A 12,677-nucleotide genomic window follows, 5' to 3' on the forward strand; every position below is an offset into this window, starting at 1 on the left:
TAAAGGCTGGGGGAGAGGAGAGGGGAGGAGAGAAATGGACAGGCTGCATTCACTCAGCGGTGGGCTCGTGGGCGAACTATGGCTCTGTAGGCCGTGCAGACTCCCTGGGACTCTCGACAGGGCGCCAGGCCAAGCTGAGCAATCCCAAGTCAAGCCACGGCCCGCTCACGTCAGGAGCACAACACTCAGTGCCTCTGACAGGTGCAAAGAAGGACTTAACACCACGTGCACGCAAGGATGCCGACACCAAGTAAGGAAGAGACGTTCGTGTTCTCTGTACAATACATCCATTTACAGAACCGGCCATACTGTGTACAACATATAAATACGTGATAAAACATCAGAGGTGCATAGAGCATACTTACAGAAGCCAAAAGGTTCACTTTATACATCCAAGAGTAGAGTTAAAAATATAAAAATAAGAAACACACACTGCTTTGAAATGTAAATGACTTTCACATACACAGGCGAGTGGAGAGGCCCACTCCCACAGAGTCCAAGAAACGGGATGCGTGTCGAGCACAGCGAGTCACCTGCAAACGCCTGGTGGGCGACTCACGGGGTCTGCAGGTGGTGTCATCACAGCACACAGCTCCTCTCCCCAACCCCATCGTCCGTGCAGGGATACTCAAGGCTCCCAAAGACCCCACAGGCCAGCAGATGGCACGGAGACAAATTCCAAATTGGCTTCAGCAACAGAACCATTGGTCAAACTGGATCTGTCACTTACAAATGACTCAGCTGTGGCCCTTGGTCAGCAGGTGCTCAAGCCCCCTGGTGGGCAACGCTGGGAGTAACTTTAACCCTCCGCGGCTTCTTCCCCAGCCATTACCTCCCTAACAGTAGCAGAAGAGAACATGGCGGGGGGGGGGGGTGGGCAGTGGGAGACGGCCTTTCTCACCAGTCCGGGCAGGGGCGCTCCGTTGGCGGAGAAGCCCCTTCTCGTCTCTGTTTCCAGTCAGTCCCTCGGGGTGTCAGGCAGGCTCCTGGGCCGCACCAGGCAGTGACAGCGAGGGCTCAGGCTGGCTGGCCTTGGGCAGCCCTGTGGGTTGCCCACTAGGAACTCCCTCCAGCGAGACCAGAAGGCTTCAGCATGATAAATTTTAGGGGGGGCAAGAGCGCTCTTGCCTAGACAGTCTATTAGATCAATGATATTCTGTATACAGATTTAAGATCAACCATTATCAAAATACACACACTAACTGTACAGTTTTCCCATGGCCATAATTTATTATCTCACCACAAGGCACAACACGCAGAGCTTTGAGGGTCCGATGCAGTCATCGTGGCAGAACGCACCACAGCCTTGGCACATGATCATGGCTTTCAGGCTGCACGCACACTGCAGCGAGATGCTCTCCACCGCGCTGCTGTCCGTGAACATCTGCAAGGAGAGCGATGCACTGTGGCCTGCACCAAAGTTGGCTTTGTGGCTCAGCTGCACCACACTTCCAGCAAGGCCTTTAGGAAAGGTGGGAGAGCTGGAGGAGTAATTAAAGCTGGTGGAACTTAGCTGGAGTTTAGAAAGCTTCCCGTAAAAAGCCTGCTTGATGTTGAGCTGGGAGGGAACGGAAGGAGGCTCCAGAGGCTGGCTGAGCCCCTTGCCCGGCTCCCGGGGAAATCTCCAGAACGGCAGGCCCATGACGAAGGGCGGCCCTTGCAAGGGGCCCACCAGTTCCAGAGGACTGTGCCCGGCAGCTTTGCTGTTCTCGGCGTCTGCCTTGAGTGGCCCTCCCCCCACAGCCTTCTCACTCACGACGCTGGCAACACAGGCAGGCGCTGGCTTTGGAGCCCAGCCTTCCCCTGCTGCCTGTACTCCACCGCACATGGAGCTTTTGCTCGGCCCCGGCTTCCTACTGGGCCAGACTGGAGGGACCTCAGCAGGCAGCGGGGTCAGGTCCACAGGCCTAGGGCACTGCAGAGTTGCAGCCACGTTCCTAGAGCCAAAGAGCTTCTTTCCTTGGCCTCCAACACTGTTCTGGTCACCCAGGGCCCAACTCGCCTGCTCGGCAGCAAAGGAGGTCACATTGGGAGGTGAGAAACAGGGTGCTCTCGAGGTAGTGAGGTCTCCGGGGCTTCTGCCTGGAGCAGCGCTGGGACTTCCGCAGTGGGACACGTCACGGATTTCCTTCTGATCTTCCATGCTGAAGGAAGAGAACTGCTCTTTGGAATCCATTTCTTCCAGTTTCCCAGAAGTCACTGGATTTGTCACTGGACGTAGAGAGTCTGAGTTTGGGGCTGTCTTGGTAACCTTCTGGGGCGCCCCAGGAGCCTGAGCAGCCTCTACCTTGGCCAGCCCCGAGCCAGCTGCACAGCTCACAGGCAAATCAGGCTCCTTCCAAGCCCGGGAGGAACAGGGGCTGCTCCTGCCGACCAGGCGACCGCTCTCCCCAGGATGGCGCCGAAGCGGCCCCTGCGGGGACTCGGGCTTGCCGCCGCCGTGGGCTGAAGGAAGGATCTTCTCGAGCGGCAAGTTCCCCTGCAGTAGCTGCATCACAAGCGGGTTAGTGACCTCCACTGAGGCCCCCGGCCTGGCCAGGCACACGGGCCTTGGCTGGAACTCGGCACTGGCCAGCAGCAGGGAGTCCGCCATCTTGTGGGGGACGGCACACACTCGAGACACCCAGCTCTGCGCAGCAGCCATCCCGTGGGTCCTTGGAACCACGCTCAGGTCACCACTGCCCTTGGACGGCGGGGCGGACTGGTCCCAGGCATGATTTTCCTCGTGGCCCTCGGAGGCTCTCTTTGTCACTGTGGACTCCCTGGTGTCGGCCTCACGGCTGTCCTCAGAGAGCAGGCCTTCCACGTCGGAGGCCGTGTCTGTGGACTCGCTGTGAGGACTCGGCACTTCAGAGTCTCCACTGCTCTCTGGCTTCTCAACGTCCACTTGTTTGCAGCTGCTGCCAGAGCCATCCAGGCCTCCTCGAGGTGGGCCCGTCCAGGGTGAAGTAAGGCTGGGGGGAGGACCCAGCCCCTCCGGAGCTGCCGGCCCCTGGGGCAGGGCAGGAACGAAGGGAGCAGCTCCCTCCCACGCCTCTCCGCTCTGGGCCTCGCCAGACCGTGCGTCCTCTCCAGACCCCAGAGCAGGCTGTCTCACTCCCTCCTCGCCCGAGGGGACAGGCATCCACGGGGCAGCACTGCTGCAAGCAACAGTCTCGGTTTTCCCGTTTGCTCGGCTGGGATCACTTTCCCTCCTGAGCAGGCTCAAGTCACCAAGTCCTAATTGGGCATCAGAAGGTCTGTCCTGCAGGCAGTCGGTCCAGCACGATTCAGGTGTGGCAATGGGGGTCACACACACAGGGTCCTTCGCAGCGGAACCACCACGGAGAGCCTGCGCAGCGCCTCCTCCAGACAGAGCACCTTCCGTCAGAGACTCCACGGGCCCACTCTGGCGGGGAACAGTGCTCCCTTGCTCCTCTAAACCTTCTTCCCAGGAGGTGGTCCCAGACTCACACTCGGCTCTGACACCTAGAGGCACCTCAGGCTGCTCAGCCAATCTCTCAGCTCCCGGCGTCTGGGAGGACAGCGGGGGTGAAGCCTGGCACGGCTGGTCCCCAGTGGGAGCAACGGGAAGCTGAGAGGCATCTTCCAGCCCGCTCGGGAGCCTCTGCAGGGAGCAGCTTTCCTCCTCTCTCCTGGCTCTGGACACGGCAGATCCAGCGTGGGCACGCTCCCCACTCAGAGGACAAGGCGGCAGTAATTGTGTTCGCTGTAGATCTGACGCACACTTTCCAGGGGTGCTTGTGGCTCCCTTGGGTTCAGGGTGGCCACAGGCCTCACCACCATCACCACTGCTGCTGCCTCTGCCACCTCCCTCATCGGTGGCCCCGCCGCCACCTCCACCCGGGCCACCCCCCCCTCCGATGGCAGTGGTGGCCGCCTCTCGATGGCAGTGGTGGCCTCTCGCCCCTCGGGCCTGCCCAGCACAGGCTTTAATGTCTGTGAGGGTCCTGGGGCCAGTCCAGCCCCGGCTGGAGGACTCCGTGGCAGGGATGATCCGGGGGCATATCTGGTAAGTGGGCTGACCTTTAACCACCCAGGGTGGTTTGATGCGTGAAAGTTGAATCTGCAAGAGAAGAATTGGAAGACAGTGTTAATTGAGTGACCCAACCTAGGAAATGTAAAGCAGAATTTGGATTCTATTCATTTAGGGATCATGGCCCAGAGGGTCAAATAATCTTCTTTAAAAAATGAAATAGGCTGGCGCCGCAGCTCACTTGGCTAATCCTCCGCCTGTGGCGCTGGCACTCCGGGTTCTAGTCCCGGTTGCTCCTCTTCCAGTACAGCTCTCTGCTGTGGCCTGGGAGGGCAGCGGAGGATGGCCCAAGTGCTTGGGCCCTGCACCCGCATGGGAGACCGGGAGGAGGTACCTGGCTCCTGGCTTTGGATTGGCGCACCACCAGCTGTGGTGGCCATTTGGGGAGTGAACCAATGGAAGGAAGACTTTTCTGTCTCTCTCTCACTGTCTATAACTCTCTCTCTGTCTCTCTCACTGTCTAACTCTGCCTGCCAAAAAAAAAGGACGGACGGACGGACGGACGGACGGACGGAAGGAAGGAAGGAAGGAAGAAAGATGGGGCTGGCGCCGTGGCACAGGTTAATCCTCCACCTGTGGCGCCGGCATCCCATATGGGCACCAGTCAGTTCTAGTCCCGGCTGCTCCACTTCCAATCCAGCTCTCTGCTATGGCCTGGGAAAGCAATGGAACATGGCTCAAGTCCTTAGGTCCCTGCACCCATGTGGGAGTCCGGGAGTAAAAACCTGGCTCCTGGCTTCTGATCGGCGCAGCTCTGGCCATTGCAATCATTTGGGGGGGAACCAACAGAAGGAAGACCTCTCTGTCTCTCCCTCTGTCTATAACGCTACCTCTGAAACAAACAAAACCTTAAAAAATGCAATAAATAATCATAGTAAAATGTCTGCCCATGATACTACTACATCTCTGTCAAAGGGTTCAGTTCCAAGACTGTTCTATGCCATACTGCCATGTTTAGTCACTACAGCAAAGAATCTGACAGTACCTTACAAATTATTTAAAAACAAAAAAGGCCATTTAGCCTAGTAGCTAAAGACACCCTGCATGGCTGGGTTCCATCCTCAGCTCTAGTTCCTGACTCCAGCTTCTGGCTAAGTGTAGCCCCTGGGAGGAGCAGTGATGGCTCAAGCAGCTGGGCTCCTCTTACCCACATGAGACCTGGGCTGAGCTCCTGGCTGGCCCCAGCGACCGAGGGCATCTGGGGAAGGCCCCAGTGGGTAACAGCACTCTGGCTCACTCTTTCCCTCTTAAGTAAAAATAAAATGAACGAAATTTAAAACTCGCAGGATTCTGACCTCCAGGACAAAAAAACAAGAAGTCAAGAATCTCATCCTCCTGAACTTAAGTCAGCCTCAGGAACAGCTTTCTTGTAGAAAGCGCTGTGTCCCCACATAACTAACGCACAGGCCCCAGCGTCCTCTTCCCAGCACAGGGGCGCCACAAGCTCGTGCCCTGCCGAGGCAATCTGACATCCAGGAATCAAACAGGCGCCTACCCGGATGGGCGGGACTTTGGGCTCCTCTTTAGTGGGCTGTGGCTTTTCGGTGTGAACACTTTCAATTGTGTTACGAAAGGACTGACGATCTTCAAGCCGGGGCTTCTTTTCGGGAAAGGACGCAGAGGCTGCCTGCTCAAAGGATTTCCTCTTCTGATCCTTGGGCTCCTGATCCACAGTCTCCTGAGGCAAGCTGGGAATTCGGTCTGGAGATGCAGAGGCCCGCGTCGAGCTGTCCAGCTCGGTCTGGGTTTGGGAAGCCACGGGTTCACCTGGGCACGTGGGGCCCTCTGGGTCAGCTGCTGCGCAGGACGGGCCTGGCGCTGGGGCACTGCTCACTCCTGCGGAGTCAGTCTTAGCCTCCCCATCCTTGGAGAGGGGGACGTCTGGTGACATCGATTTGGCATCTTTAACAACCGCTGCTTGTTCTGGCTCCTGTTTTTTGTACAGACTCCTTCGGGACCTGGTTCGGAGATCTGGCCGAGAGCGTTTCTTGAAATGCCCATCACGCTGCCGGGCGGTCGGACCACGCTGTGACCGTACCGACTCTCCTGGGACCCGCACGCCGCTCTTGATTTCAGCCTCCTCCTGGCCCACGTTCTGCTGCAACGACTCTTCTTTGGTCAAACCCAATCTGCAAACCAAATTCACAGCATCAGTGAAGGCCAGAAAGGGCAGGGCACGTCTCCTTTACAGGAATAATTAACACCTAGATTTTACATAACCAAATAAATCAGTGTGGTGCACAACATCAACCACACCAAAACAACGTGCATCAGCCTCACTGTGAATGACGTAAAGATGAATGACCCGAATCCCTGCCATCTCTGCATTCCCGCCAGCACAGCAGTGCAGGCCACAGCTACCCCTTAGGGCCTGTTGGGCCTCCCTTCCAGGACCCCTGCGGATACCAAAATCCACGGACGCTCAAATCCCTTACATAAAATGCTGTGGCCTCTGCAAATAACCTACGCACACCAGCTCATACTCACTCTCTGTTACTTAGGATCCCGACACAGCACAAATGCTATGCAAACTGTAGATCTGCTGTACTGTTAGGAAGAAGTCTGTATATGCTGAGTACAGACACGACTCCTCCCCTCCCCCCACAAGATTTTGTTCCCCCGTCAGCCCCCGGACTTGAGACCATCTGTCTCAGTCCTCTCTAACACCCAAGCCAGGACTCATAGCACCGAGTGCCTTACTTCTGTCCATAGTAGTCTTCAAAGAACTTTTCTTTCCATTGTTCCACCTTCTTTTCCTTTTCCATCTCCTGTCGTATCCTGACTTGCATCTCATGAGTGAATTCACCTAGACATAAATAAAACTATGCTAGTGAGTATATTTAGGATATTAACATCTGTCTTATGAATAAGCAAGTCTTCTACGTTCTGCTACATCAGAAGATTTTTATTTTCTTATTTATTTTCCTTGTATTTGAAAGGCAGAGACAGAACTTTTCCAACCACTGGTTCACTCCCTAAATGCACCCAACAGCTGGGCCTGGGCCAGACTGAAGCCAGGAACCAAGAGCTTCATCTGAGTCCCTCGTGAGGGGCAGGAACCCAAGCACTTGAGCCATCATCTGCTGCCTCCAGAGTGTGCGTTATTAGTAGGCATCTGCATCAGAAGCAGAGTATTGGGACTGGAATCAGGCATCCTTTTTTTTATTAATTTTTTTTTTTTTTGACAGGCAGAGTGGACAGTGAGAGAGACAGAGAGAAAGGTCTTCCTTTGCCATTGGTTCACCCTCCAATGGCCGTTGCAGCCAGTGCACCGTGCTGATCCGAAGCCAGGAGCCAGGTGCTTCTCCTGGTCTCCCATGCGGGTACAGGGCCCAAGCACTTGGGCCATCCTCCACTGCACTCCCTGGCCACAGCAGAGAGCTGGCCTGGAAAAGGGGCAACCGGGACAGAATCCGGCGCTCCGACCGGGACTAGAACCCAGTGTGCCAGCGCCACAGGCGGAGGATTAGCCTATTGAGCCGTGGCGCCAGCTGGAACCAGGCTTCTTGATATGAGTGTCCCAGCTACAACTTAACTGCTATGTGCCCTGTGCCAGGAGTTGGGCCCCCTTACACCAGATTTATTCCCAGGACAGAGCTACCATGTCTATTATACGGGTAAGTTGCTCTTCCTTAGGGTCCTGGTTCGCCTCCTGGAGCTCCACTTCTGATCCAGCTCCCTGCTAATGTGCCTGGGAAGGCAGCGGAGGGTGTTGCCAAGTGCTTGGGCCCCTGCACCCATGTGGGAGACCTGGAAGAAGCTCCTGGCTCCAGCCTGGCCCAGCCCCAGCTGTTGCAGCCATTTAGGGGTGGATGGAAGTTCTGTCTCCACCTCTGCCTTTCAAAAAAAAAGCAAAATAATAAACAAACTAAAAAATCATTCTTATTCCCCAAACAGGAATCAGTTACCAGACAGGGACAAAGGCTTATCCTTAAGAAGCCCTACTTACAAAGCTGACAGTTGGGAACTTGAATCTCCAGTGCTCCCACCACCCTAACTGCTAAAAGTGGCTCTCTGTGCCCTTGCTGTCTCTAAGAACTACAGGGGTGATGCTGAACATCTAGAATCTACGTATGTACCTGGTAGTAGCTTCCTACATGTGAAAACCCTGAGCACTGGAGCAGGATTTGAAGCAGTGTTTAAGAAACCTGCATCCCATACCGTAGTGCTTGGGTTCAAGTCCCAACTCTGGCTCCAGATTCCAGCTTCCTACTAACGCACAGGCAGTGGGGATGGCTCAAATAATTGGGCTCCTATCACCCATGTGGGAGACCTGGATTGAGCTCCCAGCTCCTACCTTTAGCCTGGCCCAGCCCTGATCATGGTAAGCATTTGGGGAATGAACCAGTAGATAAGAGCTCTAGAGGTCTGCCTGCCTCTCAAATAAAATTAAAAAGAAACCCAAGTAAGAAGCCTTTAATGAGCTTCCCTGGAAGACACTGCACATGTGTTGTCGCAACTCAATGCTGGGGGAATGAAGCCCAGTGCACCTCCACAGAGAGGACCTCAGAAGCTGGCATCTGGCTCTCCTTGAAGCTCAGCCCATGCACCTCTCCCTCTGCTGATTCTGCTTTGTGTACTTGCTGTAGTAAATCTCAGTTCTGAGCATGACTACAGGCTGAGCCCTGCTAGGAAACCATCAAGCCTAGGGGTGGTTCTCTGGGTGCTCCCAACACTTTCTCCACGTAGTTTCCCCACAAAATGAACTTAAGAGGAGCTAACAAACACTCCAAGTGGTAACTCCTAAGACAGAGCTTAATCTGTCAATGCTGCAGTGGATCTTCCTCTGCTCTTCCAGACTACACCACCATGAGTACTGGAAAGAACAGGTGTCTGCCATTCTGTTTTGTTTCTGAAGACTGATTTATTTATTTGATAGGCAGAGTTACAGAGAGAAGCAGAGACAGAGAAAGAGCTTTCATCCACTGGGAAACTCCTCAAATGGCCACAATGGCTGGGGCTTCTTCTGGGTCTCCCACGTGGGGACAGGAACCCCAAGCACTCGGGCCACCCTCAGCTGCTTTCCCAGGTATGTTAGCAGGGAGCTGGATCAGAAGTGGAGCAGCCAGGACATGAACCAGTGCCCATGTGGGATGCCGACACTGTAGGCTTAACCAGCTGCACCAGAGCCCAGCTCCAGTGTTTGTAGTTTTAAAGATGAAAAGGAGATGCAGAATGGACCTATACATACAGCACAGTCAAAGTCCAAATATTCTGCCTACTTCCTCAGAACCGTGGGACACAGTAACACGCCATCTATTTATGTTGTGGGGAAAGCCTGTCTTCTGTTCAATCTCTCTTGAGAAAAAAAATGAGTGCTTGGGTTTTAAAGACCAAGAGACAAGGCAGACGCATCTCCAGCCATCAGAGACGTCTACTTACCATCAGCCAGGCGTTCCCGCCAGCTCTGAGCCGCATGGGTAAAAAACTCGTTATTTAGTGCACTGCCGCTGAGACGCAACAAGCCATCGGTCCCCACCTTGAGGGATCAAGGGAAAAAAACAGAACAATAAATACTGCAACTTAAGAGGAAAGAAGCCTGCCCAGACAGAGGCCAAGGGGAGGCTGCACATGAGCACCTGTCTGTCCACTTCCGGCAGGAGGAAGAGGAGCTGCTGCTGGAAGTGCGACGGCAGGGCGTGGAAGGTGCGCGAGTTGATCAGGGCGCGGAGGTTGGTGTTGACGAGAATGGAGCCCGGCGTCTCAAAATCTATCTCTTCCCCTCTGTTGCGCTTCATTTGACCTGTGATGTTTTAAAGCAAGATACAGATTTTCAGCTAATGAAAGCAAAAAAGCAAACACCAACTGACAGAAAAGCTGGTGGCAGCACTCATGCTACCCGGAGCTCCTGTGCACACGATCTGCTTGATCCCCAGCCCGCCCTAAGTGTGTGACCACTGCTCTTCAGGTTACTGTCATTGCCATCGCCCCAGAGGACACTGGGCTCTCAGGCCCTGGGACAGCACTCTGTACCGTGCTGCGTCACAGCCTGAAACAGACACTCTTCCCACGGAAAACCAGGCAGGGGGCAGGTTCTGAGCATCCTTCCAAAGCTGGAGAACAGGCTCAACAAAGCCCAATTGCAGAAATGACGTAAGTTGTCTAGAAGCAAACCTAGTTAGTGTACTACAGAGATCTGCAGATGCCCTCTGTGAATGGCTGGAGAGGTCTGCCGTGCGTGCAGAAACGCACTACGGTCGTTCAAAGCCAACGGAAATGTCAAAGGGCAAGTGTACTTTTATCTGAAGAAAAATCACTCAGAACAGAGACCAGACGGAGCACTGCTGATGGGCGGGAGAGCAGCAACCCGCGTTCTCACAGGCAGTGGTTTGTTCTAAGGTTCAGAAGCCAAGGCTCGTCTTCCTAATGCGTTCATGTGCCTCACTTACAGTACCCCCGCACTTGGGCGCTAAGAAATCAACCCTGCAATAGCAAAGAGCGCACTAGCATTGCGACTACCTCTTGTGGGGGTGGGAGGTGCACAATGTATAGCACTACTGAATTTGCCTGCACCTCTACCATACACTTCCACTGCACAGACTGACTCAGTTATAAGAAGGGAGTGTCTGATAGTGATCACAATGCTGACCAAGCATGGCAGGAGGCCACCAGAGAAAGAAAACAGATGTTGGGGTTCTTCATCAAGACACTCACTAGGCAGTAACAAGGCCAGGCCCTGCAGGGGTACACAAGGAGCAAGGTGGCAGCACTTCTGCCGGCCAGGAGTCCTCACAGTCTAGCTACACGTGAAATAACCAAAATGCAAAGTACACACAAAAAATGGAAGGCCAACCAAGAAGTAAAACTAAGGTGGTAAAAGAGCTGGAGCAGGAAACATCATCTTCTTACTGGGCCTGCAGGGACCCCTTGACAGGCAGAGAACTGAGTGCCAAGCCACTCACCTGTGGCCGGCTTCCGGAAGCCTCTCAGGAGCGGGGTAGGGTCCCGGGCGACCTCGGCCTGGCCACGAATAGCAGCGCTGCCCAAGGCCAGAGAGCCGCTGCTGCTGCTCGACGGGCTGCCGCTCTCGCCATCGGCGTGGCGGCCCGAGAACCCTGAAGGCACAGCATTCCACTGGTCAACAGCATCACGCGCCCACGGCTCTCGGACAAGCTTACTTCTCCCAGCTCTCCCTGAGAGGCGGCCAGCAATGCCCACACGCTTCTGTCTCCCAGCCTTGAGTGGCCGGAACTCGCCACCTCCTGGTCTGGCTTTCACAGAGCACCTTAAGAATGCCAAACCGCCACCGTATTTGCACAGCACTACACCATCCTCCGTGGATCCTCACAAGCGCCTTGGGAGGCAAAGAGGAGGGCACACAGCAGAGCCCAACACCGAACCTCCAGCAGGCCTCACCCACAGAGCGCTGCCTTCCAGAGCTGGGCCTCCTGACCACCGCACCGAACTACAGGTCAGAGACCGCTGACACAGGGAGGCCGAGTCCCCGGGACCTGAGGCGAAGGCACCACCGTCATGACGTTACACATACCTGATGCTGATTCCACGTGGGCCCCGTTTACCTTCAGAGGAGTCAGGACAACTCGAGGCAGCATCACTCCAGTCTTTTTCTTCTGTCTGTTCGCCTGCTCCCCAGAGGGAATAAGGCCCAAGTTACCTGCAGAGCCACAACAGCACACCCTCCCGGCACTAACTATGCCTCTCCTTGGAAGACAGGGTCCCGCTTAACCACCTCCGCTAGGTAACGCTGCCCACAGACTAATGTTCCTGAGCTCCGAGCCCATCATGCTGCCGGGCCTCACAGCAGGCTGGAAAGAAGGGATGGTACCTCCTCATTTCACAGATAAGGAATCTGCCCAAGGCCACACAGTTGGTCAGTGGCAGGGCCATCGAACTGCCAACTCCCAGGCTCATGTTCTCCCTAGATGTTCATGTGTTCCAGGAAATGAAGAGAATTTACTCAACCACGGGAGAAACACGAGATCACTCTGGTCTCAGAGATCCTGTTCTAATGGTTTCCCTATGGACCAGTTTTAATATAAACAGGTGGACACCAGACTTATTCCCTCCATGTTCAAATACAGCTTCAGCAGGAGGAGGAAGGCTCCTGTCTTGTGCCTACCTGTGGTCATCACCACCTCTCCTCTTACCTGTGAGGAAGCTTTGTAGCTGTCCCTAGGATTCGACACGGGCCGACTCTGAGATTCTGTAGAACAGGATGCATTTGAGGACGTTTCATCAAGAGACACTGCGAGAGGAAAATACAGATGGGTCCCGAGTGACTGCGCGGCCCCTCCCCTCGTCCTCAGGACACTCACCATCGTTCTCACCACTCACGGTGCTGGCCTCATTGGACTCGCAGCTCTCCACGTCAGCGGAGTCCTCTGGCTCCTCTCCCTCCACGGCTGCTGGGCTGCGAGACCACTGCAGGGCATCCTTCTGTGCAGCAAAGCACAATCCAGGTGAACAAAACCCTACAACCGCACCAGCCCCGCAGTCACTCCTCAGTGTGTCTGCTTCTGGAGAGGAGGAACTGAAAACACTGACGAACTCCTATCCTCTTCTAATCGATCCTTTTCTCGGTGAGTTCTTTTCACAAACATATCATTAACAAAGTTAGATACCATTTTCTTTTGATCCTCACTAAGCACTTACCGGGCACCAGTTCCTGGAAGGGCAAACC

The 12,677-nt window shown here is 54.8% G+C and overlaps 1 protein-coding gene across 10 annotated transcripts in view; it reads right to left on the minus strand.

Annotated features, from left to right (window-relative positions):
- Positions 1-251: 251 nt before the first annotated feature.
- ASXL1 (ASXL transcriptional regulator 1) overlaps positions 252-12,677 on the minus strand; it is a 68,650-nt gene continuing 56,224 nt past the window's right edge. For 5 of the 10 annotated variants that reach the window (XM_051845106.3, XM_051845104.3, XM_051845108.3 and 2 more), the window contains 9 exons: positions 12,313-12,433; positions 12,145-12,242; positions 11,526-11,619; positions 10,939-11,091; positions 9,616-9,779; positions 9,419-9,515; positions 6,737-6,842; positions 5,532-6,165; positions 252-4,066 (listed from right to left, as the gene is read on the minus strand). In XM_051845106.3, coding sequence (XP_051701066.1) covers positions 1,232-4,066; positions 5,532-6,165; positions 6,737-6,842; positions 9,419-9,515; positions 9,616-9,779; positions 10,939-11,091; positions 11,526-11,619; positions 12,145-12,242; positions 12,313-12,433 — 4,302 coding nt within the window. In that variant the 3' untranslated portion in view covers positions 252-1,231. The remainder of the gene's footprint in view (positions 4,067-5,531; positions 6,166-6,736; positions 6,843-9,418; positions 9,516-9,615; positions 9,780-10,938; positions 11,092-11,525; positions 11,620-12,144; positions 12,243-12,312; positions 12,434-12,677) is intronic. The other 5 variants (XM_089307198.1, XM_051845105.3, XM_089307202.1 and 2 more) reach the window with 3 other exon arrangements.

This window comes from Oryctolagus cuniculus, chromosome 11 (genome assembly GCF_051225735.1).
Source record: "Oryctolagus cuniculus isolate XC-2025 breed Fujian yellow rabbit chromosome 11, ASM5122573v1, whole genome shotgun sequence".
Taxonomy (NCBI): domain Eukaryota; kingdom Metazoa; phylum Chordata; class Mammalia; order Lagomorpha; family Leporidae; genus Oryctolagus; species Oryctolagus cuniculus.